This window comes from Morone saxatilis, unplaced genomic scaffold (genome assembly GCF_004916995.1).
Source record: "Morone saxatilis isolate NCDOM2014 unplaced genomic scaffold, NCSU_SB_2.0 Contig15, whole genome shotgun sequence".
NCBI classification, from domain to species: Eukaryota; Metazoa; Chordata; class Actinopteri; family Moronidae; genus Morone; species Morone saxatilis.
In genome coordinates, this window is record NW_023339707.1 from 14,197,023 (window position 1) to 14,221,291 (window position 24,269).

Here is a 24,269-nt window from a genome sequence, read left to right on the forward strand (position 1 = left end):
AAAAAACTAAAAAAGGGAGATTTTATTCCTTGACGGGGCCAGGGGAAGTGACGTAGTGCGAATTTGAGCTGCTCTCATTGCTGCGCAAGTTTCGACTCGTCAGTAGCAAAGGAAAAAAACAATCTGGTTTTAATTTTTTTTAAAACCAGTTACACTACCAAAATTTTAAATGGTTTTTTTAATTGAAACCCCCGATTTTTTTTTTTAAAAGCCTTTGAGAAAAATTTTTGGCAAAATTTTATTAAAAAAATGGTAAAAAATGCCCATAAAAATGGGGTAAATGAAAAGGAAAAAGAAGATTTTTTTTTTGAAAGTAAAAAGGAAATTGGGAGGAAAACCCCCCAAAAATGGGAAACCTTTCAAATTAAAGGAAAAAAACCTGGTTTTTTTTTTTTTTTTTTTTTTTTTTACTCCAAAGCTAAAATAAATTTCAGGTTTGGAGGGGAAAAGTAAGGTTTCCATTTTTTCTTTTTTTTTCTTCCAATTCCATGGCCCGCCCAGAAAACAATTTAATTTTAATTTTGTTTTCCCACAACAGCCAAAAGGACGGGGGACCCAGTTGGGGCCCCCCAAATTTAAACAGATTTTGGCCGTTTCCCTTTTCCCAGTAAAAAGCCCCTAAAAAAAAAAACCCTGGGAAAAGTGGGGGCGGCCTTCCAACCCTAGAGAAATTCGGTAGCTCGAACAACAAAGGCCATTCATCTATGGTTCTCTTATCTTAATGTTATCAACCCTGTGCCCAAACAGTTTTCTGCGAAGCAACGTCCCAGACACAAAGTTGGCCTTGCTTCTTATAACCTCGCGAGTTCGCGCACACTAAAAACAACCAGCGCGCACGCCACACAGCTTCCACCAACAGTTGGCAAAGAATTCCGGCCACAAAACCCCCTCGTTTTTAAAAAGGGTATTTTTTCCTTTTGCGTCACGTGCGTTGGGGGCCAAAACTCTGCTTGCGGTTCCCCCCCCTTTACCCCTTCTCCGAAACCGAATTTTTTTTAAAAAAAAAAATTCCCCCCCACCTTGTCCCTGTTGGGGTGGGGAAAAAAATTCCCTTTACCTTTTTTAAAAATTTTGCCACTAATTTTTTAAACAGTCTTTTGTTGTCCTCCTTTGGGCCTTTCGGCCTTTGCTTTTTATTTGGCCTTTTAGTTAAAAACAAAAGTGGTTCCTTGTGGATGGTTCCAAAAAAGTTTCTTTTGGGATTTTTAAAAGGATTTTGGGTTTTTTTTTTATTGCCCACCGGTAAAAAATAAAAATGAAAATTTTTTTTTTTTTGGTCAATTGTTTGACCTTTTCCACAGTTGGGAAAAACCAGTTTTGTTTGGGAAAACTTTTGTTTTTTTTCAAGAAATTCCAACTGTGCTTTTTTTCCAGTTTTTTTTTTTTTTTTTTTTTTTTTCCCAAGAATGAAAAAAATGGTCCACCCAAGCGGCGCGAAAAAAAGAGTTTTTTTTTTATTTTCAAATTGAACTAAACTCAGTTGGATTCGTGCTGGACATATTGCCTTTTTTGAAACATTGTAACAGCTTAGTTGAAGGATGTTACCAACCGTCCGGGAAAACCTAAAAAAACGCCCTTTGGGCCAAATTCCAAAAACCCCAGTCCCAGAATTAGTTTTTTTGTAAAAAACCTTTTCGGCAAGAGAAACAAGTGGGGTGCTTCTTTTTTTTTTTTTTCAATCAGATGGTCTGCTTTTTGGTCCTTGTGAAAAATGTCAAAAAAATAAAAGCTTTAGAAAACCTCGCTTTTATGTTAAGCTTAAATGTTTTTTTTTTTTTTTTTCTTTTTTTCACTCTCTCTCTCACAGAGCGAAAACAACAAAAACGTTTTTTTTAAGAAAAAGGATAAGCGTTTTTTTTCTTTTGTTAACAACTTTCAAAAAAAAAAACAAAAGCTTTAAATGTTTCTTCTCTCCTTTCTCTTTTCTTCTTCTTTAAAATTTGTTTTTGTTCTGGAAAAATGAAAATTTCCCTCCTTTCTTGTGTTTTTTAAGGGGGCCCCTCTTGCAAGTTAAAATAACCTTTTTTTTTTTGGTGTTTTTTATTTAAAACAAAAACTTTCCAAAGTTCACCAAAAACTTTTTGGCAAAGTTCTCTTTTAAAAAGAAATAAACTTTTTTCAAAGTTTGGGGGGTTTTTGTTTTTTAAGTTTGGGTAAAGTTTAAACAATAAAAAGTGTTTTTTTTTCCCTTCCTCTTTTTTTAAAGAGGTGGAAAAAAATACACTATGAGGATAATAAAATAAAATATTTAAACTTTTTTTTTCCCAAAAGTTTTAAGCATTTTTTTTTTTCAATCTTTGGGCCGCTTTTTTTTTTTTTTTGTTAAACAAGTCCCCCCCCCAAACTTTTTGTGGTTTTTTAAAAAAACATTTGTGTTTTTATTTGTGGCCTGAATTGAATGGGCCAAATCACCTTTTTTTTTAAATCAATTAAAAATCTTTCCCTTTTTTCAAGAAACATGCAAAAGCCATTGAAATGGAAATTTTTTTTTTTTTTTTTTTCCAAACATTGCGTTTTTCCAAAATTCCTTGCCCCCTTTGGGCTTTTTCAAAACCCCACCTTCCTGGACCCAAGCCTTCTTTTTTTTTGAAAAAACAGGTCCTTTTTGACAAAAACAAGAACCACACTTATAAAACAGTAAAACTTAACTTAATTAAGGGGTTCGAAAAACCCTTAGTAACCTTCTAAAATAAATCAGATAAATTCCTTTTTTTTGGAAAATGCCCAAAAAAAATTTTCTTTTTTTTTTTTGGCAATTTTTTTCTTTTTTGGGAAGCCCCCACAAATTTAAAAATTCTCAGAGTGGAAAACCTTGAAATCGTGGTTTTTTTTTTTTTTTTGGGCCAAAAAACGGTTGGTAATGGTTAAAATTTTAATGTTTTTTAATAAGTTGTTTTTTTTTTGCACTTTTGCACAAACAAAGAGCAAGGTTTTTTCCACAAAACTTTTTTTTTGCTTTTTTAGGAAAAAACACATTTAAAAAAAATTAATTTAGTTTTTTTTCTTTGGTAAAATATTTTTTTTTGAATTTGGTTTTTAAGGGGAAAAAAAAATTGTTTGGGTAAATGGAAAACCAACAAAAAAAAGTTTTGCAAACCTAATAAGGTTTTCCCTTTTTCGTGGTTTTAAATTTTGGTGGGTTTTTGGTTTGAACAATTTAACCCAATGGGCAAAAAAGCAAAGTAAATGGTTTGAAAGAAACAGGTTTTTATGTGGCAAAAAAAAAAAAAATTAATTTGAAGGAAATGGCTTTTTTTGTGTAAGTAAAACAAAAAGATTACCCGAGCTTTTTTTTTTTTCCCCTTTTTGTTTTTGTGGGAATTTTTTTGCAAAACAGGCAAATGTTGGGATTAAAAAATTTGGTTTAGTTTAGAAAAAACTCAATCCCTTTTGTAAAATTGGGAAAAGGGAAAGACAGTGATAGTTTTTTTTTTTTTTTTTACTTTTTTTCAGTAGAATTTTCTTTCCCAAATCCCTTTTTTGTTTCAGCCTAAAGTGGTTGGTTTTTTTTTTGAATTCAAAGGCCTTTCTTCCATTTTTAACATGTTTTTTTTTTTTGCGCAGGTTGGAAAACAATTCCCCAAGACCTTTTAAAAAAAAAAAAAATTGGCCCATGCCTGTTTAAAAAATTAAAAATAAGAGGATTTTTTTAAGTCAAAAATCATAAAAATGGGGTGGGTTAACTTTTTTGAAAAGCAAATGCACATTTTTTGTGTAAATGTGTTGTGTTTTTTTTTTTTTTTTTTTTCCCTTTTTAACACTTCCCAAGCTTTCCAATCACTTTTTTTTTTTCCTCAAGCCAAGCGGTAAACACAGCCTTTTTTTGCCAAAACAGCGAGGGCACTTTTTTTGGGTTTCCCTTTGATTCCTTCCCAAAAAACTTTTTTTTCTGAAGCCAAAAGCTTTGGGGATTTTGGGTTTTTTTTTTTTTTTGGGTTTTTAACCCTAAAAAAGTGAAAGGAAAACCGATGAAGGAGCAAGGTTTTTTTCTGAAACGGGAAAGAGAAGAAGAAAGAAGAGAGAGAAAAGGAGAGAAAGAAGAGAGAGAGAAAAAATAAAAAGAGAAAATAAAGAAAGCCCCCAATAAAAAAACGAAAGAATTTTTTCCAAAAAAAAAATTTTTTGTTTTTTTTTGTTTTTTTGTTGGTGTTTAAACTCAAACTTTTTTCTTTCAAAAAATGTTTAAATAACCCCAAGAAGACTCCTCACCTTTTTTGTTCCCCCATGCAATTTTGGAAGGGTTTTTTCCCCTTGCTTTCGCCTGCCCAAATAAAAACCGCGTAAAAAGCCTTTTTTGGGGTTTCCATTACTTTTTTCTTTTGGCCGTAAAGCAAACGCCTTTTTTTTGCCAAAAAGTAAAAAAAAAACTTTTTCAAATTCCCCAATAATGAAAACCGGCAAAAAAAACAAAGTTTTTTTTGTGCCTTGTCCAAGTTTTTTTTTTCTTTTTTTTCCCACACACCAACCTGCAAACAAAAAACAGAACCACATTTCCATGCACCAACAAAAAACAAAACAAAAACAAACAACAAACACAAAAACACAATTGTTTAAAACCAATTATACTTTAAAAGAATTTGGTTTTTTTGCAAAATATCTCCTTTTTTGCGCATGTTTTTTTTTTTTTTTTTTGAACCAGAATTTTTTCAATGTTATTTTTTTTTTGGCGATTAAGGCTTTTTCTTTTTTTTTTTAAACTTTTGTTTCCTTTTTTTTTAATTGGGAAATTTTTAAGGTTCCTTTTTTTTGAAAAAGAAAAAAATGTTTTCTTCCATTCTAAATTTTTTCCATCACAGGGAAAAAATTTGTTTTTTTTTTTGATTTTTACAAAAGGAAAACAAAAAACAAAAATTAACTTTCCACCTCAAAAGAAACAACCTAAATTTGAAAAAACCTTAAACCCCATATTTTTTTTTTTTTAAAGGTTTGAGAAGAGTAAAATTTTTTTTTTTTTTTTTTTTTTTTTTTTTTTTTTAAAATGTATTTTTAAAAATTAACATTTTTAATTTTTTTTTAACCATAAAAGGTAAAATTCATTTTTTTAAAACAAGTTTTTTTATGAAATTTTGCAATTTTTTTTTTTTTTTCTTTTAATTTTTTTTTTTTAAAAAAATTGAAAAAGGAAAAAAAAAAAATCCCCAAAAACCTCAACAACTTTTTTTTTGTAAAGTGTTAAAAGGTGGATTTTTTTAACTTTGTAAATTTTTAATTTTGGTTCCTAACTTTTTTTTTTGTTTGTTTTTTTTTTTGTTTTTTTGCCCTAATTTGGGTTAAACCTGCCCCCAAACACAAAAAAAAACCGTTAAAAAAAATGATGGTTTGGGAAAACCTTTTTAAAACAAAATAGCAAGCTTTTTTTTTTTTTTTTTTTGGTTAAGTGGAATTTTTTTTTTCTTTTCTAAAATTTAAAATTATAAAAAGTGGGTTTCCCAGCCTTCTTGAAAAGAAAAATTCCAAAAAAAGTTTGGTTTTTTTTTTTCAATAAAGAAAAAGACCCCTCTTTCTTTTTTTTTTCTTTTTTTTTACAAAACAGAATTGAACCCCCAAGCCAAGTTTCAAACAAATTGGGGTTTAAATTAGTTTTGTTAAACTTGTAAATGACAAGTGGAACAAAAACGGTCCAAAAAAAGAACAACACGTTTTTTAAGTGGTTTTTTTTCCAAAAAAACATTTTGGACAATGAAACAAGGGAAGCGCAAAAAGCAAAAAAGTTTTTTTTTTTTTACTCACCTAAAACATTAAAAGGAAGCAAAGGAAAAAAAACTTTTTTGTGGAAAGCTCCCGCCCGTTCCCCCACAGAGTAAAAAAAAACCCCTTTCTCTTTCCTTGCGAAGTAAAAAACTTGTTCTTTCAAGAACCCCAGCGGCCAAAAAACAAAAACTTGTTTCCCCCCTTTTCCCTTTTCCTAATGGCCAAAAAATCCTGTTTAAATAAAATGCCAAATGCAGCTTGTGGAAACACAAATTCAAAAATAACCAAACAACACCTGTGGGGAAAATTTTAACCCTGTGATGTAAAAAAAGAAAATTTTCTTTTTTAAAAATGGTTCCAAGAAGTTCTTTTCTTTTTTTCCATAAAGGAAAATAACCAGCGCCTTTTTTTTAAAAATTTTTTTCAATTTAAAGAACCAAAGAACTGTGATTTTATCTTTTTTTAAAAAAAAACTTTTTCAGAAGAAAGAAATTAAAAACTTAAAACAAAGTGAAATAAAGATTTGGGTAACCAAGAAGTTTTTTTTTTTTTAAATGTGAATTTTTCTCCTTTTGAACAAACCAGTTTTTTTAAAAAGTTCTTTGGTTTTTAAATTTGGTTTTACCAAATGTTGGCCAAACCAGGCCCTTAAAATTTTTTGAAAGGTTAAAAAACCAAAAATGGATTTTTCTAAAAAAGGAAAAACTTAAAATAAAATTCCCTTTTCTTTTTTTTCACAAAACCAAAACGATCCAAAAAAAAAACAAAAGACAAATTTTAAACCCAAAAAAAGAAAAAAGTTTTTTTTTATTTTTTTTATTTTGGAAGAAAAACCCCCGTTTTTTTTTTTAAAACATCTTTTTTTTTTAAATTTTAATATGGCCCCGCCTTTATAAATTTTTTTTTTTTTTTTTTGGGCAAAAAATGGGCAAGCCAGTCCCAAAAAAAGAGACCACCTTGGGTTTTTTAAAAAAATTTTTTTTAAACTCCCCCTTGCCCCAGTTTTAAAATTCTTGTGGGCTTTTTTTTCTGTAATGGAACCCAAAAAGCAAAGGCCGCAAAATTGGGGAAAAAACACACCAAGAAAAACCTTTTTTTTTTTTTTTTTTTTTTTTTTGTTGTTTAATCCTTTTTTTTTGCTTTAAAAAGAATAAAAAGGTTTTTGCTCCCTTTTTTTTTTCTTTTTTTAAAACCTCAAAAAGAGTTGGGTTGGAAAGTTAAAAATGTTTTGAAAAAAAACCCCTTTTGTTTTTGGTTTTTTTTTTTTGTTTTTTTTTTCCTGAAAAAAGGAAAAATTTTTAATTTTAAAAAGTTTTTGGTGGGAAATGTGAAAAAAAAAAACCCTTGCCAATCCTGCCCCTTGTTTTTTTTTTCTTAAACCCAAGTTGTGTTTTTCCCCCAAGGCAAAAATGACCCCTCCCCTGTCCCCCCCCAATTTTTCCTGCCAAAAAAATAATCCACATCAACCCATTTTCCCCCAAGAACTTTTTTTTTGTTTAAAAACCCTCCCCACCTTTCCCCCCCAAAGCCCCTGAAAAAAAAACCTTTTTCAAACAAATAAAATGTTAAAACTTTTCCCCCTGCCCCTGTTTCCCTTGTCCCCCTTTTTTCAAAAAAAAAATTTTTCCAAGCCCACCCATTTTTTTCTTGTTAAGAACTGCCTTTTCTCTTTTAAATTTCTTTGAAAAGAAAGTTGTTTTAAAAGGGTTTTTTTTTGTTTTTTTTTTTTTAAAAATCCAAAGGCCAAAAAGGAAAAAAATAAAATGTTTTGCAAGAGGCGGAGTAGAATAAAATGTTTACATATTTCAGAGTGGGTTTCACACAGCGTTAACCTGAAGGCTTTCACAACAGTTAGAGGAGCATAAACGGAGGTTAGGTCGCTCAGAAAATGTAACGTAACCTTCACGAAAAAACGTAACCTGCTGGTAACGCCGGCAACCTGATTTTCTCTCAGCTGAGGTCCCAAAGCTAACGATAATGCTTTTAGCCAGCATAGCTGACCCTAAAGACATGCTCCAGCGGGCTCCAACTGTGGTTATCTTGGGGATATGTTGTTGTTACAACAGCGTGGAGTTTGCTTTTTAACATTACCTTTCTTTCCAACAGGCTGTTACGGCAAAAACTTTGGTCCCAAGGGATTCGGGTACGGACTTGGAGCCGGGGCGCTGGCGCACACTCAGTAGAGACCACCGGGGCCTCGTTGACAGGTTTCCTGATGATGAATACTCTGTTCATCCTGCAGGGGGCAGACTGCTGCCAGTAAAACATGCACCTGATACACAAACATGCTAGATCAAAAGCCTGCATTATAATAAATTGTACAGTTAAAGATAAAGATAACACCCTCTTAGTCTCATGTAGGCCAAAGGTGTTTTACTAGTGCTAGTTACAGCAAATCCTGACACATAACCAACATGTAATACTAAAAAAAAAAAAGAGCTATCTGTTCAACGCTGCATTTGATTTGCACTCTTCATATTGTGAGGCTGTTGAATGAAATCTCAGCAATAGTCAGTGTAATAGAGCAAGTGCTGCTTGATTGTATGTTATATGCTTTCCAAACAGTATGATAATGAATAAAAATGGAAAGATCATGACTTTAGTGCCAGTTTTTCTTATTTGGTGAACAAATTACACAAGAACATGTAAGTGAAACTGTGTGTGTGTGTGAGGAATAGGGAATAAACTAGTTTGGATGATGACGTTAGTGACGTAAGTTTCACGAAACCACCTGAGTTCATTGTATCCATTCTTCTCATAACATCACAGTGACACATCACAGTGCTGAGACGATGTGTCCAGTATTTTGTAAAGGTTTCACTCCACCCACAATGCTCGCCTGACACATTAGAGCCATGTTGCTGTCAGGGATGTGAAGACTGACAAAAAGGTTGTTTTTTTAAAATGCCATAATTTAGGAGGTTATTATAGTACAATGAAGTGAAACCTCAGACAAATCAGAAGGGCTTTGGAGTTTGTTGTGAAAAATCTAACCAGTTTCTCCACTAAAAAACATTCAGTTCCCTTTTACTGGTTTCAAAATGCCTGCTATTATTTCAGGATGAGTAAATGTTGTTTATATATAGCCTAGCCTATACTTATAATGTATAAAATATCAGAACTGGAACTATTTGTTAAAAAATAATTAAATGAAATAGTTTCCAAAATAAAAAGTAATTGACTGATTAGCCGTTTGTTTCTATCTGCTCAAAAAAAAAAAAACATTTCTTTCTTGCACTGTTTGTCTCTCACACTCACATATTACAACATTTGACTTCTTTATCCACCCTTTGCCTCCCACTCACATTCCAGCTCTCAACCAAGAGACAAGTGAAAGCAGCTTGTCATAAACACCTTTTCTGGAACATGAAAGAAAAGCTAACTGATTAAACTAACTTCTTTCTTTCTTTAAGGAATTTACACTGACAGGTGTGTGCCAGGTTTTCCTAAACAGGTGCACTGTGACATAACACAGGTGATAGGTGGCTAAACCCACCTACCTGTGTTTCTGAACACACAAACAACGCACAGAGTACTGTGAAATCCAACTGTCTATACTTGCACTCACTGACTCACATTCTTCGCGCACACACACACACACACACACACACACACAGAGGCAGGGAATCTTATAAACAGCCCGGATCTCCTCCTGCCGTCACCAGGAGGAGGCGGGGTGCTAGTTGAAGGGGGGAGAAGGTCCACGGAGGAGCGGGGCATGTTCAAACATATCCAGGCAGACCAGCCTACCAACATCCACGGCGTGCTGTGCTGTCATTGCGCACAGGTTGGATTAATACACAGGCTCTATGAGAGTTTTTTGAATTACTATTATTACTAATTCCACAGCTCGAACCGATATGTTTTCCTGAGGTACACTCGACACCGGTACAGTAACATATGAGATGTGTATTTAATGGATTTATCTTGAGACGCGCCGCTGCCGAAGACTTTGTAAGTTTCGGTTCTGTCTGGGAAAACTTGGGCTCAGCGTGGCCATGTCTCTCCCTGTCAAAGTGATGAGGGACGGACTGCTGGAGAAGCGCAGCAGCGGGCTCCTCCAGCTGTGGAAGAAGAAGCGCTGCGTGCTCACTGAGGAAGGACTGCGCCTGCACAACTGCAAAGGCGGCGGCGGTGGTGATGCTCCGAGCTCGGCGTGGAGCTCCAAAGCCAAGGAGCTCCGCTTTGATCGCATGGCCACGGTGGACTGCGTGGAGTACAAGCGAGGGCTGGTGTACTTCACGGTGGTGATGGCTACGGGGAAAGAGATTGACTTTAGGTGTGCGCAGGAAGGCACGGCGTGGAACGCGGAGATCGCTCTGGCACTGGTGCGCTACAAGAACCTGCAGGCCGTGCAAACGGGACGGAACAGGCACCTGTCCACTGCACACCTGGGCAGCACTGGGGAGGATGAGGAGCTCTGACATGGTACAGGTAAACCTTTAAATAGGCTAGAAATAGGCAGGGGGCTGTCATCAAAATAAGCAAATAGGTTTGAGCTTACTACTTAATCCAAATATATTTTGTGTTTGGGTAACAGTGAGGCTTTACACCCTTCCATAACTGGAAGGTTTCAGGTTAATTCCCATTAACTGTGTGTGTCTGAGATTGAAAGTCAAAGCATCACTTAAACACCTCAATGGTAAAGGTATACATGTCTTTTTTTTCCTCCCAGCCAGATAATCTCAACCATTTGCCACCCAATCAGTGCAGCCACTGACTTTCATTGATAATCTCCCCCTCTGTGGTTGAAAGGGTGCTAATAGTAACTAGTTGGAGCAGTGATTGGATGGAATGAAAACATCCAGACTCGTGGGGATGAGGTGGCACATGACTGAGAAGCACTCAAGCCTCACGCTAAGCTTGTGCTGAAGATTATTTACAAGTACCACTTCAGTGTTTACATGTTCCTCGGTGGAGTGAAAGTCAGTTTTTCCTTACCGTGGTCATTGGCCTTTAACACGCCATAGTCCAACACAAACCTACTCTCACTTGAGGACATAATTACGATGCAATGTGAGCCTCCAAAATAACATCTGCCTGCCTCTCCCTCACGAGGAAGCCAAGTATTTTTAAACACACACACACACATAAACATACAGCCTTCTCTTATGTATTTGACAGACATAAATACAACGGAACATTTGGGATGACCAGAACCATACATTTTTTTCAGCTTTTCCACATTTGAGGAGACAATCAGTGCCATCATACTGGAACTGCTCACTGAAATCTCCAATGTTCATGAACTGAGTGTGTAAGTCTGAACTATGAGCTCACAGTCCAGGAATCCACAGCGATGCTTCCTTAAGAGAGCTGCAGTAGTCAAGTGCCCAAATTAGCTTAGTAGCCGTGGTAACAGTGTAACGTAACTCACTACAAATGCACTTTGTAGGACACCATCGGCTGCCCCCAGTGTCAAATATATAAATGAACAATTGAACATCAAAAATCTGCTCCTCTTTCTCCAGCCTTTACTTCTTGGGAGTGAACCAATCGGAGTGGACAAGGGTACAGGACACCAGATCCGTCGGCTCGATTCTGTGGTGCACAGCATGATGGGATGTACGGAACGGCCTTCAACGAATATGGATTAAAGGACTGAGACCAAGTGTCACAGACACACTTCTTGTCTTCCTACACAAGCTTATTCACGCTGTCATATAAAAAGCATAGGAATCTGATATACTCTATAAGCATGGATGATTTTTTTTCTGTGACCTCACTGTTCGAGGTCACTGTGGCAACCGCTGCGAAAGGAAAAGATGGCGTTATTTGGACAGAGAGGGAGGAGCTAGGACACTTTACCCGTTGTGCCTTAATGTTTCAAAGATATTTTCTATTTTGGACATTATTCCTGACATTTTCTAGTCTTACTGAAACAGGAGTCACTTTGTTTCTTCAGTCTTGCTTTTGATGGAAACACATTGCTGTTTGACTGGTTTTGAAAACTTTTCTTATAGACTGAACAGATCAGCATGTTTTTTCTAAAACTGAAGATGAAGAATATCTATTTTGCTCATATTCATTGCACATTGTATTCTATATATTTGCTGAAACCATGTACAGTATTAAAAAGATCAAATAAATGTATGTCAGTAATCCTGAAGTGCTGACATATTTTTCTCTTGAGTTTTTATTTTTGAACAATGCTTCAGTTCTCTACACTGTAACATATATTATCTCTTAGAGCCAAACAGTCAGCTGCAATTTATTTTAGGTTCAGACCATTAATTGCTAAGCTCATCTGTTTCCAGTTGTGGCGTAACCTTGCTGTTATAGCCTCTGGAAAATACACACACCCCAGACACATAGACACAGACACACTCTGTGATTTGCTCTCCTGCTCTTGCGTGTATGCTGAAGTCAGAACACCTTTTGTTCTGAGCAGTGTGCACTAATGAGAAGCACCGTGAGCCCGAGGCATGTGCACACAAACATCCACCCACACGCATTCACCTACAGAAGCTTACGTGCACACCCAGCATGAAATTCAGCAAGGCCTCAGCATCAGCAGACTCTCGTTAGTGAGGCCTTGCATATATTGTTCATTCAAGCATCTTTTGTGTGTGTCAAGAATATAGCAGTCTGTGTGTGCGGCTGTGGGGCTCAATGCAGGTCAGGAATAAAGGGCCGATTGTGTAGCGACTTCTCTCATTACTGTGGAAAACCCCAAAGCTAGCCACACCGCATGAGTCAGCAAAGGACCAGGAGCACTGCAAGCGGCGGAGACACCCAGTGAGGGATCATTGGTTTTAACTTTGTATGTGTGAGTGTGTGTGGGCAGATGTAAATACGCAGAATACTGTATGTGATGGATCTGTGGTGGAGTGAGTGTGTGGTTTAGTGGTGGTTGTGTGCAATAAGTCCTAAATCCAGTCTCTTCAGAGTGTGTGTGTTCACACTACTCAGTGGAATGCCCTGTCTAAACATCATAACCTCTGTCCAGGGTATCTGGTTTTCTTAGCAGATAAACAGACACAGTGAATTTCATAAACCAAATCCTAGAACAGGGGCCGATATAGAGTTCAGTGATTGTTAGTCATAACAACACTGACAATGCATGTGTGTACATACTTCTTTAAACAAAGACTCAAGATTACTCTTTAAACTTTTATACATGTCACATCTTTCTTCTCAGGCCTTCGCAAATGGAGCTGCTGTCTGCAGTGTGAGTGTCAAACCACTAGAGGTCTGTCTCTCTCCTGTTCACTGTTGTTTGGCTGTGTGTGTGTGTGAGAGAGAGTGAGACTTGACTGTAGTTTTTTGCTAGTTCCTCTTGTAGTGCAGGCTGCTGTTTCTTTTTTGATTAATATCTTCTGTCTTGTGTATCTAATATGTTTGTGTGTGTTATATTCTTTTCATTCCTCCATCACACACTTTACCTCCTCACAGGTACATACTGTATAAACCTGAAATACCATATCACAGTGTGAATTATGTCATACTTTCTTATTTGTCTTTCTTGTAGAGGGTTATGTGAGCATTTTAAATTTCTATATGCAACATTCTCACAACATCCTTCTGGCATGTTTAAAGCAATGTATCTTAGCTTGAATCTAAAGAGGCTAAAGGAAAAAAAAAAAACTGCCATGGGAATTTGAGACAAAACAATCTTCAGAAAAAGAACCCAGCAGTGAAATAAATTATTGATTTGGAATGTGTAGAAATTACATTTGTATTGCTCAAATTGTATGTCTGTCTTTTAAAAACTGATAAGGTTTAGGATTCAAGAACCAGGTCACACTGTCATATTTATTGATTAATGTATATGTGAATCTGTGTAAAAATAAATTCCAGTAGGGATTGATCCCTACACGCTTGGAAGGCGAGCAAATGTTATTAAGTTATTCAATTGGTTGCAATCTGCAAGGTAGCCACTAGAGGCCCCTAAATCCTAATCACTGGTCCTTTAAAGATGACATGACATAAGTGTGGATGTGAGACAACCGTTTTGCACTTGCATGTAGTAGAAATGATTACAGGCTTTTTGTGGTGCTAGCTTGACGTTACTCCAAAAATGTTAGCTCCAAGTCATTGTTCATACTCCTTTAGGTGTGTCATCATATTAAATCCATAAATTCTGTTTATCACCAGCTTTTCAACAAACTTAAATATTCCACCTTTCAGACAACAATGATGTTATTCAACTTCAACTCATGGTCGAATGTCCTTCCAGGTCTTAGGTCGGTTTGACCCCTCTGTTTACAAGTATTACTGAGGGAAACACACCTGTTACAGCATTAGAAAACGTAATAACTGTAATTTAATTGAGACTTGGAAGTATTAGCAAGTGCAAATTCTGTGTTCTGAGTTTTGGTACTCATTTGGTCACTCACGGTCATTTTCTTTTGGGTTACAGATGGTTTTGTTTGTCAAGAACTTCTGTCTGCGAGGCTTAAGACAAGGCAAAAATTTCTGAAGGGCCTCCCTGCAAGCATGTCTAGCATTTTGATTTGCCCTTCGAGGTTTAGGTGTGGATAAACATGACTGAGTGTCTACAGCCATGCCAGCAGCTCTCTAAAGCTGTACTTGGGCACAACAATATTTTGACCTAAATATTAATGTCAGCATGCTATTATTCTCACATGACAATGTTAATTGCTAGTATAATGTTTGCTGTTTTAACCATCTTAATTTAGCATGTTAGTGTCCTAACATTTGCCAATTATTATTAACACAAAGTAAACAGCTGAGGCTGATGGAAATGTCTTTAGTGTTGGCTGTACTAAGGCACTGCATGTGGCATGTCTTGTAGTAGCAATCCATTTATGCTATCAGATGTCAAGGTATTTCATTAAACAACAAAAATATAGACCTCAAGTTGGCTGTTCAACAGCACAAAGGACTTGTGTCATTACACAACAGGTTTTGTCACTTTCTCTTGCAGCACAATTTTTTCCAGAATCTTTCAAGTCTTTTAACAATCAGTACTATACTACAAACTGTTCTAAACAAAACCACAATATTCACTAACCCTCACTACTTGACATGGTAGTCAGAGTATTGGAGCAAGATTAGAAGGTCTGTGAAGACCAAAGTGTTTTCTAAATTGAATTAATATTTTGAGAGAGTTAGTCACAACTCTATTGGTGTTAAATGTGGAAGGCAGGGGGAGCAGGGAGGATTGTAAAATTTGTGAGGCTGCCTTTTCAAAAGGAACCCAAGCAGGTAGATAGCCAGTATTATTTACTGCTCATTCTATATGGGAATTTTATCAATGTTTGCCCCTGTTGTGGAGGCGTGGCGCTGCCTGTGTGGCTGATCTGACATAGCTGTACATGGTCACTGCTGCTTGTTATGTAAAGTTTTTTGAATTGCAATGAATTGAATCCATACACGTTTCTTTCCACAAAGGAATTTGGATACTCTTTTTGTCTAATTTAAAACAGGAATGTGCTAAAAATATATAAGAACTTGGGTAGGACAATCATTTTAAGCTTATTCGACCTGTCAATAACAAGGGCATAGAAGACTAGCAATCAAAATCTTCTTTTACTTTTTTTTTTTTTTTTACCATTTTGTAACACTTTTTAATTTAGTTTCAATTCCCTTCAAAGACCATGACCATATAAACATAAACTCCCGCCTATAGTTTATTATCTGAGTTGCCGTTATCATCCTGTGTCGTGCAAGGCCAAAGCTCCAACTGCTGGCCCCTGGTTTGTAATGAATCTGTGAGAGACAAATGGACAGAGCAAGATTAGGCAGAGATGGGATTGACTAATAATAGCGTCCACTAACAAAAGAGAAGGAGAGAGTGAGACAATTGGGGGTGCAGTTAAATAGAGGAACGCCATATTGTTGGCTGCATCGCTGATTTGTCCATCCTGCCTCTGCTGTTGTCGGATCTCTCTCCTGCTTCTGACACTGGTAAGGTCCTTTCATGGTGTGGTCGGTAAAGATTTTAAGTTGTGATGTTAGGGTTAGGCCTATTTCTTTGTTCTCTGCATATATGGTACGGAAACTAAATGGGTTACAGTTTGAATAGATATAAATTTGTCTGGTACAACCATTTATTTGTTGAAAATTTGCCTCACAGACTTCCTAGACTTCCAAATTTTCAAACGATTCAGGATCTAATGGTTTATAGGTTGATGGGGATATTAGTAGAATTTAAAAGTGAGAGCTTAAAAGTGTCTTTTTGTTGGTAGCCTGGTTTCATCATTGGGTCTGTGGCTGCATCTAAACCATAAGTACATTAGCCAGAATACTCTGCAGATGATCAGTTGAAATAATACAAACTAGCTAACTTTAAATCTGTTCAAATCCGAGGCTGACGTGAACTTTCCAAAGCACCTTGGGTTGCTTTTTGAACTGCCAAGTTGGCTGCACCACAGAGGCTCATAATCATCCATGAGTTACTGGTGGTAAACCCCTGATCCAGACTGGGCACCCCAGAACACAATCACCCTCTACAGCTGTCTCTCAGATGTCCCCTGGTCTATTTGGGGAGACAAACCACTCTAAATTCCTCTCCCTGAGATAATCCAGAGGAGAAATATGGGGATGAGAGACGGGAGAGATGGCTATCAGTCAGGAATTTTCCTAATCCGCTGGAGCAGCCTGTAACCCCATCATGCTGGGAGGTCTTAGGTGGTGTCATTCTTAACTGAAACCAAATAGTAAAATGGGAGAGGGATATAAAGAGAGAGAAAGGTTGAGCTAAGGTGAGACAGACAAGGTGTGAGTGCTGTAAATCTGTTGTTGATTTGATAAAGGGCAGAAGGCCATAAGACTGAGAGAGAGGAGGGGTAAGCTAATGTGATGACAAGAGTGAAAACAATATTGTAGGCAACAGCTGACAAGATGAGTTGTGTGACTCACAAAGTTTCACCTTATGCCTTACGTATTTTACATTTGGTAGACAATATTTCCCCAAAAAACTGTCTACAGTGAGGTCTGAATTTTTGATGCAGCAAGAACAAAATACCACCTCTATAGGGTGGATTTGCATACTGGCTAACTACTTTTTATGTAGCCTTAAGTGGTGTTAAGGTGTTACAGCCGACTCAGCATTTATTTATTTTAACTTTGGTTGTAATATTTATTTTTTCAAATGAACTGAGCTACTCCACAATCCTTTCCAGTACCCACAAGTTCTCTCTGTAACAAGAAAACCACTCATGTGATTTTTCTCCAATAATGCTTTTTGGAAAGTATTATTAAAGCCATGACAAGTATAGGACACACTTCTATTAGGTATTGCAATTAAGTGTCAAGAGAGTGTTAACAAGCAGGAGGGTAGAAGTCAGTTTGTAGAGTTTCGTATGATTGGCCTGTTGACAGCTTACATACGCAGAAATGGACCCACATTCTGAGAGAGTGCTCATAAAGAAGAATAGAAAGTTGATCTGGCTGGCCCCCCAAAAGCTGATGAACAAACAACTGTTCAGTGGGTGTGTGTGTATCTTTCTAATCTCTTATGTCTCTCTTCCAGTGAGATCTCATCAGCAGGATGCCTGAGCATGTGTGAGTGATGAGGCTTTGTCTCCCTATTATAGACCATTTACGCATTTACGCATACACACACACACACACACACACAACAAATATTCCTGAACTTACAAATTATATTCGGTCTTTCCTGTCTTTTAAATCTTTTCATTTTTGTTTCACAGGCAAGAGGTAAGACAATTTTTTTATCATATATTTTTACAAAGGTATTGCTAATTCCTAAAATATTCCACAGAAAACAATTCAGATGACATTTTAAGTTGCAAGTGAAGTTCTAACATTTGAAATGTGTTGTGAATGTCCTGACTTATCTTCTCCATCCAGAGGAAACCAAAGATCTCAGCTTCAAGGAAGCTGATGCTCAAGGTAAGAGAGATCATGCACCTAACTTTAATGTAATTAATGTGTTTAACCACAGGAGAGCAGCAGAGGTCATGTTCTGTGTATTGTTGTACAGTATCCTGGGTCTATACTGTGACCTGAACGTTTGGCCTCGTATGTAAAAAAACAAAAAAACAAAAAAAACACGTAAGCATGATGTGCTGTACTAGAGCAGTGTAAGAGCATCCTGTTTTATTGTATTATATCTCAATTCTTATTTGTACAGAGCCTGATGGTTGCAAAGGCCAAAGAGGAATTGGAACAAGAGATCCTAGTTAAAGAGGAGGAGAAAGAGAAGTATCTTGCAGAGAAAGCTCCTCCTCTAAACACCAGCAGCCTGAGCCTTGCACAGTTACAGGTAACTGGTCCTCAAATTCCCCGAATGCTCCTACGTCCTTCCTTCTCTTCACTCCCTCCACTTGCTTCTCAGTAACCTAAAACCTGTAAACCCTGCTAAAGAAGCTGCTTCTCCCCTTCAGCAAGGCTAATGTTGTCAGCCCAGGCTAAAATAATCCTTTCTTCAACCTGGCTTTTTTTTGTGAACTTTGCCACACTCAGCCAAAAAATCTTTTTTTTTTTTTTTTTTAAGTTATTTTTTTGGCCTTTTCATGTCTTTATTGCATAGAACAGCTGACAGACAGGGTCCTCATAGGTAAGATAAAATGCCTGAATTTGTGTCAAAACAGGAAATGAAAAGAAGCTGGGTTACACTGAAAAGTCACTTCCATAAAATACCAAATTTTCAACCTTTGTGTGTATGTTTTTTGTGTATAGAACCTCTGCAGAGAGCTCCATGAAAAGGTAGATGTGGTGGATGAGGAGAGATATGACATTGAAGCCAAAGTCATGCTCAACACACGTGAGGTATACATTACTTCCTCAGCCCATTTCCATGTGTCACCATGAGAAAATCCTGCAGAACTAATGGTAATTGCCGCTCAATTCTCAATCCCTGGTCCAGATTAAAGACCTGAACATCAAGGTGTTAGACCTCAGGGGGAAATTCAAGAGGCCTAATCTTCGACGTGTTCGTGTGTCTGCTGACGCTATCCTTCGCTCGCTGCTGGGCTCCAAGCACAAAGTCTCTATGGATCTCCGGGCCAACCTCAAGTCTGTAAAGAAAGAGGACACTGAGAAGGTGTGTGCATATACACACAGAACACAATCAAACCAGCCCAAGAAAGATGTGTGCCTTTCTCAGGGCAAGCTTGCAAGGTAGCTACTGTGAAGTTTCAGATACACACATGACGTCAGCGCTACTGAACACCTGAAAAGTGTGTTTATGTGTGTGTGAAGGGTGTGTTTGAGATACCGAGCAGTAGGGCCAGCACAGGGCGGCGACCATGTGTGTGTGAGAGGAGGTAAGGCACACAAGACAAAGATACCATTGTACACAGAAGAGAAGATTTTGTGACCAGTTCTGCTCACTGGCCACTGCGTGTCTGTGTGTGTGTGTGTGTGTGTACGTACATGCGCAGATTAGCAGGTGCTGGTGTGTATCATCTGTGTGTGCTCGCATGGATGGATGTGTCTCTGAATGTATTAGGTGGTGTAAACCAGTTATACTAGTACAGTTATACAGTATTCTCACAGGGGATTCACAGGTGACATCATGGGTCTCAAAGGCTCAGAAACAAACAATAATGATAATAAGATTTTCTGATCCTGCTCTACTTCACAGTCTCTTTAAGAAGACAACAAAATCTGCTCTCATTCTTTCATACCAACTGTTACACCCTATGTCTTCTGTATCTATGTGCAGAAGAGGCCAGTGGAGGACAGTGACTGGAGGAAGAATGTGGAGGCCATGTCAGGGATGGAGGGAAGGAAGAAGATGTTCGATGCTGCTAAGGGTCCTGCCCAGTGAACCCACAGGTGTCATCACTCCTCCTGCATCTGAATTGGTTTCGTTTTCCCACAGTCTATTGAGCTTTTGCATTTCCAGTTAATACTGTTATTCTTGCGTATGCTCCTGCGATGGAGGTGAGAAGATACCCCCACTTTCCCAAAGAGTTTTCTTCACTTTCCTTAAAGGTCCAGTTTGTAACATTTAGGAGGATCTATTTAAACCAATCACTGGCTCTGGTCTTTAGCGTTTTTCACGGCCACCACAATTTCCCTCACACACTTGGAAGGCGAGTGGTATTTAGTTAGTTGCAATCTGAAACTTCGCCTCTAGATCTCACTAAATCCCACACACACTGGTCCTTTAAGAACTGTTTTGTTTACTGCTCGTTGATATGCTGTTAAAAATTACTTTATCTATGTGCCACGTGCTATTATTTGTATTGTTCTCATAACTGATATTGCACCTGAAGCCCAGAGATTTAGGCTTATATTTGTATAGCTATGTAAAAAAAAATGCAGCTTGTATTTCCAGATATTGTAACTTAACCAGCACGCCAAATGATATTATAGACAATAATATGACCTATCCAAAATTAAATTGCCTTTTTGATATTCTTGCTTGATGTTTTTATGAACTTTAACAAAGTGATTTGTACGTCATCAGCTGACGCAACAATAAAACACATTTAATCAATCTAATTTCTTTGTGCTGTTTTTCTGAGCAAATGTATGATCAATGAACAATGGTTTTATTTGAATGAATAAAGAGGAATCTTCACTTCACTTAGGTAATAGTCTTCTTGTTACAGATGGTGAGAGGACTAAGCACCACATCAAACATGATTTTTCTTTTCCAGATTGGGATCAAATGTGATCAAATTGTTCAGCCATATAGCTGTTAAAAAACACCTTAAATAATTTAAGGTTGCACAGCCTCTTGTTTTCTTAACCAAGAGGCTTGGATCTCGGAACGGCACTCTCTGTCTGACTGTTAAATTGATTGCCATGACATTTTGTTGATTCATATCACATTCTGGGTTAATTGTCATTTTGGTCATCCGGTAACTTTTCATCAAAAATACTTTGGTTTATGACCATACACCTGCTTTACTGACATCTTAAATGACATCTTCATCAGCCTGAGCTGTACTTTGTTTTTGGTGCTAATTAGCAAATGTCCAAAAGCACAGCCCAATGAGCTGCTAGCATGTCTGAAAACTATTAGCATTGCTTTATATTAGAGGAATGCAGAAGGAACATATGGACAAACAGGAACTCAGACACCAAGAATTGTACCTCTAACATGGAGGCACCTCTGCACGAGAGCACATTTCATCTGATATGCTTATGTCTGCCAGCTGTCTTCTTTAGCTGTCTGTTTTGCATGCTCATAAAGCACCCTCTGAAAAGTGCTTCTGTAATGGTACTTTAATCATTATCACCTTATCCAAGTGGATGCAAAGAGCCTGAGGCAGTCAGGTGACACCAAATACAGTTTTCCCTTATGGCATTGTAAAGCAAATGAACACTGCAGCAACCCTGAAAAACAGTCTTCAGTGTTTAGAATGACAGGGTGCTGCTGCATGCGTCTTTGGCCAGGGAGTAACATGCAAACTAGTTCCATAAGATATCATCTTAATGGTATGAGCTATAAGCCAGCCTTCACCAAATATGAGTGAAGTGGGCTCACGTTAGCTCAAACACACAAAAAGGAGGGATCTGGATGAGCATGAAGCTATTTTACCTGTAATCATAATAATAGGTCACCCTGTTTATCGTGGCCTCCCTTTCTGCACAGAATGAAGCAGGTGTAGGGTACAAAGCCAGGTGAGGTGGAGGGTGTGTTAGTTGGACTGAGCCTGGGTCAGAGTCCGACAGACTGGGCTCCAGGGAAAGGTGTGGCCTCACACAGCCAGAGCAAACAGTCTGACTCACACTGTAAATAAACTCACTGCCCAGTGCATCAAAACCCAGTCGGACATGCATTAAAAACAGTTACATGTATTTTTATTTATTTTTTTACTATCAGACCAATTCAGAAAACATTTTATTAAAATTAAAATGATTATTTTCACTGATGATATTCTATTTTATGTTAAAACCTATTTTGTTGTTCTTATGCCTTATCCTGTCAGTTTAATTTCTTCGCTTTTCTGACGTTTTCTTCTGCTTTTTTTTTACTCAACAATTAATGAGAGATTGTTAATTTATTGCTAATTTATTGCTGAGTAGGCAATACGGCAATGAACTATTCCATCAATCTTTCTGGTTGTTACAAAGGAGTGACTGTTACAAGCTATCATAACTTCCACATTTCCACCATACATGGAATATCTCGCTCTCTCTTTCTCTCTTTCTCTCTCTCCCTCTCTGTCTCTCTCTCTCGCTCTCCCAGGTGGGTAGCTTACCTTTGTGGTCACGTGACGCCTCAGTGCACCGCACCGGGGTAAAGGTGGACTGCATTGTGCCGCACCGACTGTAATTTCACTGCCGCCCTCAGAGTGCCATTCAGTCGACTCTTCCCTGTCTGTGAGCGAAGTGCGCCTGGGAACTTTACATTTATTCGTCCAATTATGTCCATCAGTCGGAAGAACTGGTCGGCTTTGTCCAGGTAAGATTGTATCCGGAGAATATGACACCTGTGTTTGAGAGCACCATCCTGCAGCTGTTGCTTTTTGACAGGAGATGTTATATAGTCTTACTTTGTTCACTGAATCAGCATAAAAAGCAGCTCTTTTGGCTTCACTCTTGCAGCCAATCAGCTTAATAAATAAAATAAATGTATTCATTTAGGGACTTCATAATATCTGTAGGCTATCTAATATCTGAGCCTACAGTAACCTTATGAAACAATGCAATTTCCTGTCTCCTTTGGTGTTATTATTTGTGCAGACCTTTGCTGTGATGTTTGAATGATATGCTGTAACGTCTAGAAATAACCAGAAGAGTTGTGCGTCTTAACTTGAATATTTGTGTTTGTCCAGAGGGGACATCGGCCCCCTGCTGCACCAATACACTAATAATGTGTGTTATACACACACCATGCAGAACGCTAAACTGAATGGTTGATTTAAAGCTTGCTCAGACAAACAAACTGTAACTCTACTCAAAAACCGTTGATAAACAAGTAAAGCAGGTTCTGTGTAACTGTTATTACTGCACTCAAATAAAAAGCAACCAAAACAAGCAGAGAACTGCCTTCATTTCTTCTGTATTTTCATTTTTATGAGGCCCTGTCTCTGCCTCTGTTTCATTTTCTGTTTTACGCACCCATGTTCTACATTACGACTCTGTCCCCAGCCTAGCGCGCCAGTGGACGATGGAGGATGAGGAGGAGGTGGAAAGGGAGAAGAGGAGGAGGGTGAAGAGCTCAAGCGGCACCGCTGACCCCGATGCTGACCTCAGCCAGTCACCCAGAGACACGCCCACCAGTGACAGCACCTTCGGGACAGACTCCACAAGTGAAACGTCCCAGGGGCTCAGCAGGTTATTCTCACGATTTGTAAAGAATAATTTATCGTTTTGTGCTTGCCAAAGCTTGATTTATAGACTGTCTGACATGACTCTGTTGCTGTAGGTGTGTGCTCTGCTCTTCTTCACTCTGCTTCTATACTGTTTATTATTTAGGCTACTATTCTGTCTTTCATTTTCTATATCTTTCTTTTTCTCTGTTTTTCTTGTATCCTATGTAAGATGGCCATATGGATGCTAGTATGTAGGAATCCATCTTCTTTGATGGTACACCTTTTTTAGTGGATGGATTTCAGACGCAGAGAGAGAGGATTCTTACACTTTTGTCCCTTGGGAGTGTGTCGTATAGGCCTATATACTTTTCAAACACATTAAAAAAACCTGATGGAAAGTATAAAAAGCTGTCAAAAACACCACCAGCTGAGTATCTGGAGCAGAAGTAGTCTTCAAAGAGAGAAGAACTGTAGTCTTTCATTAGAGAAATGTAATCAGACACAGAACTGACTGATCCTTTCTCCCCTCACTAGAGTCTGTCCATCATACATATTGGTAATTCATGTGATGTGTGTTATTTATTTTCAGTGCTGAGCAGTTGCAGCTGGACTTTGTGGAGATGCTGCGTGTCCGTGATGAAAAGCGAAGGATGAGGCACGTGGAGACGCTGAGACGACAGAAGGAGGTAGGGGAAGAGGAAGCAGAGGCCAGCGGAGGAGGAGGAGGGGTCCGGCTGGAGCTTCTGGGGGACATGGATGAGGACCAGAGTAGCGGGTCACCTTCTGTGAAAGCCACATCCAAACCACAACCACCCCTAAAAACAGCCTCTTACAGTCCCACCACCAGCAGCAGCCCCAGCAATACGAGTACTAACGTCACAAACAGAAAAGTAAGATGTAGTCACTTGTTACCTTTCAACAGAGTGAAAGAAATACTATATCAAGAATGTTGTCATTTGACTTGACCACGTTCACCATCTTAGGTCACATTTGCTAATTAGCATTTTGATGTGATGATCGCACTATATGAGAGGTCATAAGCTCACCACAGTGGCTAGGATACATCATCTGGGAACCATGAATGTCTGTACAAAAGTATGTGCTATCTATGAAGTAGATGCTGAAATACTACACGGGATAAGTGAGAACTTTGACCTTTGTTGGTGATGCTAAAGGAAAGGTTGAGTAATCACAAAAGTCACTAGAATTCATCCTCTGGTGACCATGAAAGTCTGCACAAAATATCATGACAATCCATCCAGTAGTTGTTGAGATATTTCAGTGTTGGACTAAAGTGGTGGAATGACCAACCAACAGCCGCTAGCATGCCTAAAAATGATAAAGCATGACCTGCCTTCAGTGACAGACAAATGCTTTGACAAGACAGGAAAACGAACCTTCTCTCACATTCAGACTATTAATGCTTCA

General features: G+C 37.7%; 4 protein-coding genes across 6 annotated transcripts in view; all 4 read left to right on the forward strand.

The window, feature by feature from the left end:
* Positions 1–8,288, forward strand: part of csrp1a (cysteine and glycine-rich protein 1a) — a 13,875-nt gene extending 5,587 nt beyond the window's left edge. Inside the window, exon 6 of the mRNA XM_035656259.1 lies at positions 7,798–8,288. Within this exon, the coding sequence (XP_035512152.1) occupies positions 7,798–7,874 (77 nt within the window). The 3' untranslated portion in view covers positions 7,875–8,288. The remainder of the gene's footprint in view (positions 1–7,797) is intronic.
* Positions 8,289–9,368: 1,080 nt separating this feature from the next.
* On the forward strand, positions 9,369–11,823 carry phlda3 (pleckstrin homology-like domain, family A, member 3). Of its 2 annotated transcripts, none has more exons than XM_035656262.1 (2): positions 9,369–10,119; positions 11,163–11,823. In XM_035656262.1, the coding sequence occupies exon 1, from the start codon at positions 9,690–9,692 to the stop codon at positions 10,113–10,115; it is 426 nt and encodes a 141-aa protein (XP_035512155.1). In that variant the 5' UTR covers positions 9,369–9,689; the 3' UTR covers positions 10,116–10,119; positions 11,163–11,823. The 2 variants fall into 2 exon arrangements, with proteins under 2 accessions (XP_035512155.1, XP_035512154.1); XM_035656261.1 differs by having other exon boundaries at positions 9,371–10,125.
* Positions 11,824–11,955: 132 nt separating this feature from the next.
* On the forward strand, positions 11,956–20,063 carry tnni1a (troponin I type 1a (skeletal, slow)). The gene is made up of 8 exons (XM_035656260.1): positions 11,956–15,564; positions 17,132–17,163; positions 17,313–17,319; positions 17,473–17,514; positions 17,756–17,887; positions 18,304–18,393; positions 18,491–18,667; positions 19,292–20,063. The coding sequence occupies exons 2-8, from the start codon at positions 17,150–17,152 to the stop codon at positions 19,394–19,396; spliced, it is 567 nt and encodes a 188-aa protein (XP_035512153.1). The 5' UTR covers positions 11,956–15,564; positions 17,132–17,149; the 3' UTR covers positions 19,397–20,063.
* Positions 20,064–21,804: 1,741 nt separating this feature from the next.
* The window catches only part of lad1 (ladinin), a 7,516-nt gene continuing 5,051 nt past the window's right edge, over positions 21,805–24,269 (forward strand). For both annotated transcript variants that reach the window (XM_035656232.1, XM_035656233.1), the window contains exons 1-3: positions 21,805–21,988; positions 22,678–22,863; positions 23,431–23,731. In XM_035656232.1, coding sequence (XP_035512125.1) covers positions 21,951–21,988; positions 22,678–22,863; positions 23,431–23,731 — 525 coding nt within the window. In that variant the 5' untranslated portion in view covers positions 21,805–21,950. The remainder of the gene's footprint in view (positions 21,989–22,677; positions 22,864–23,430; positions 23,732–24,269) is intronic.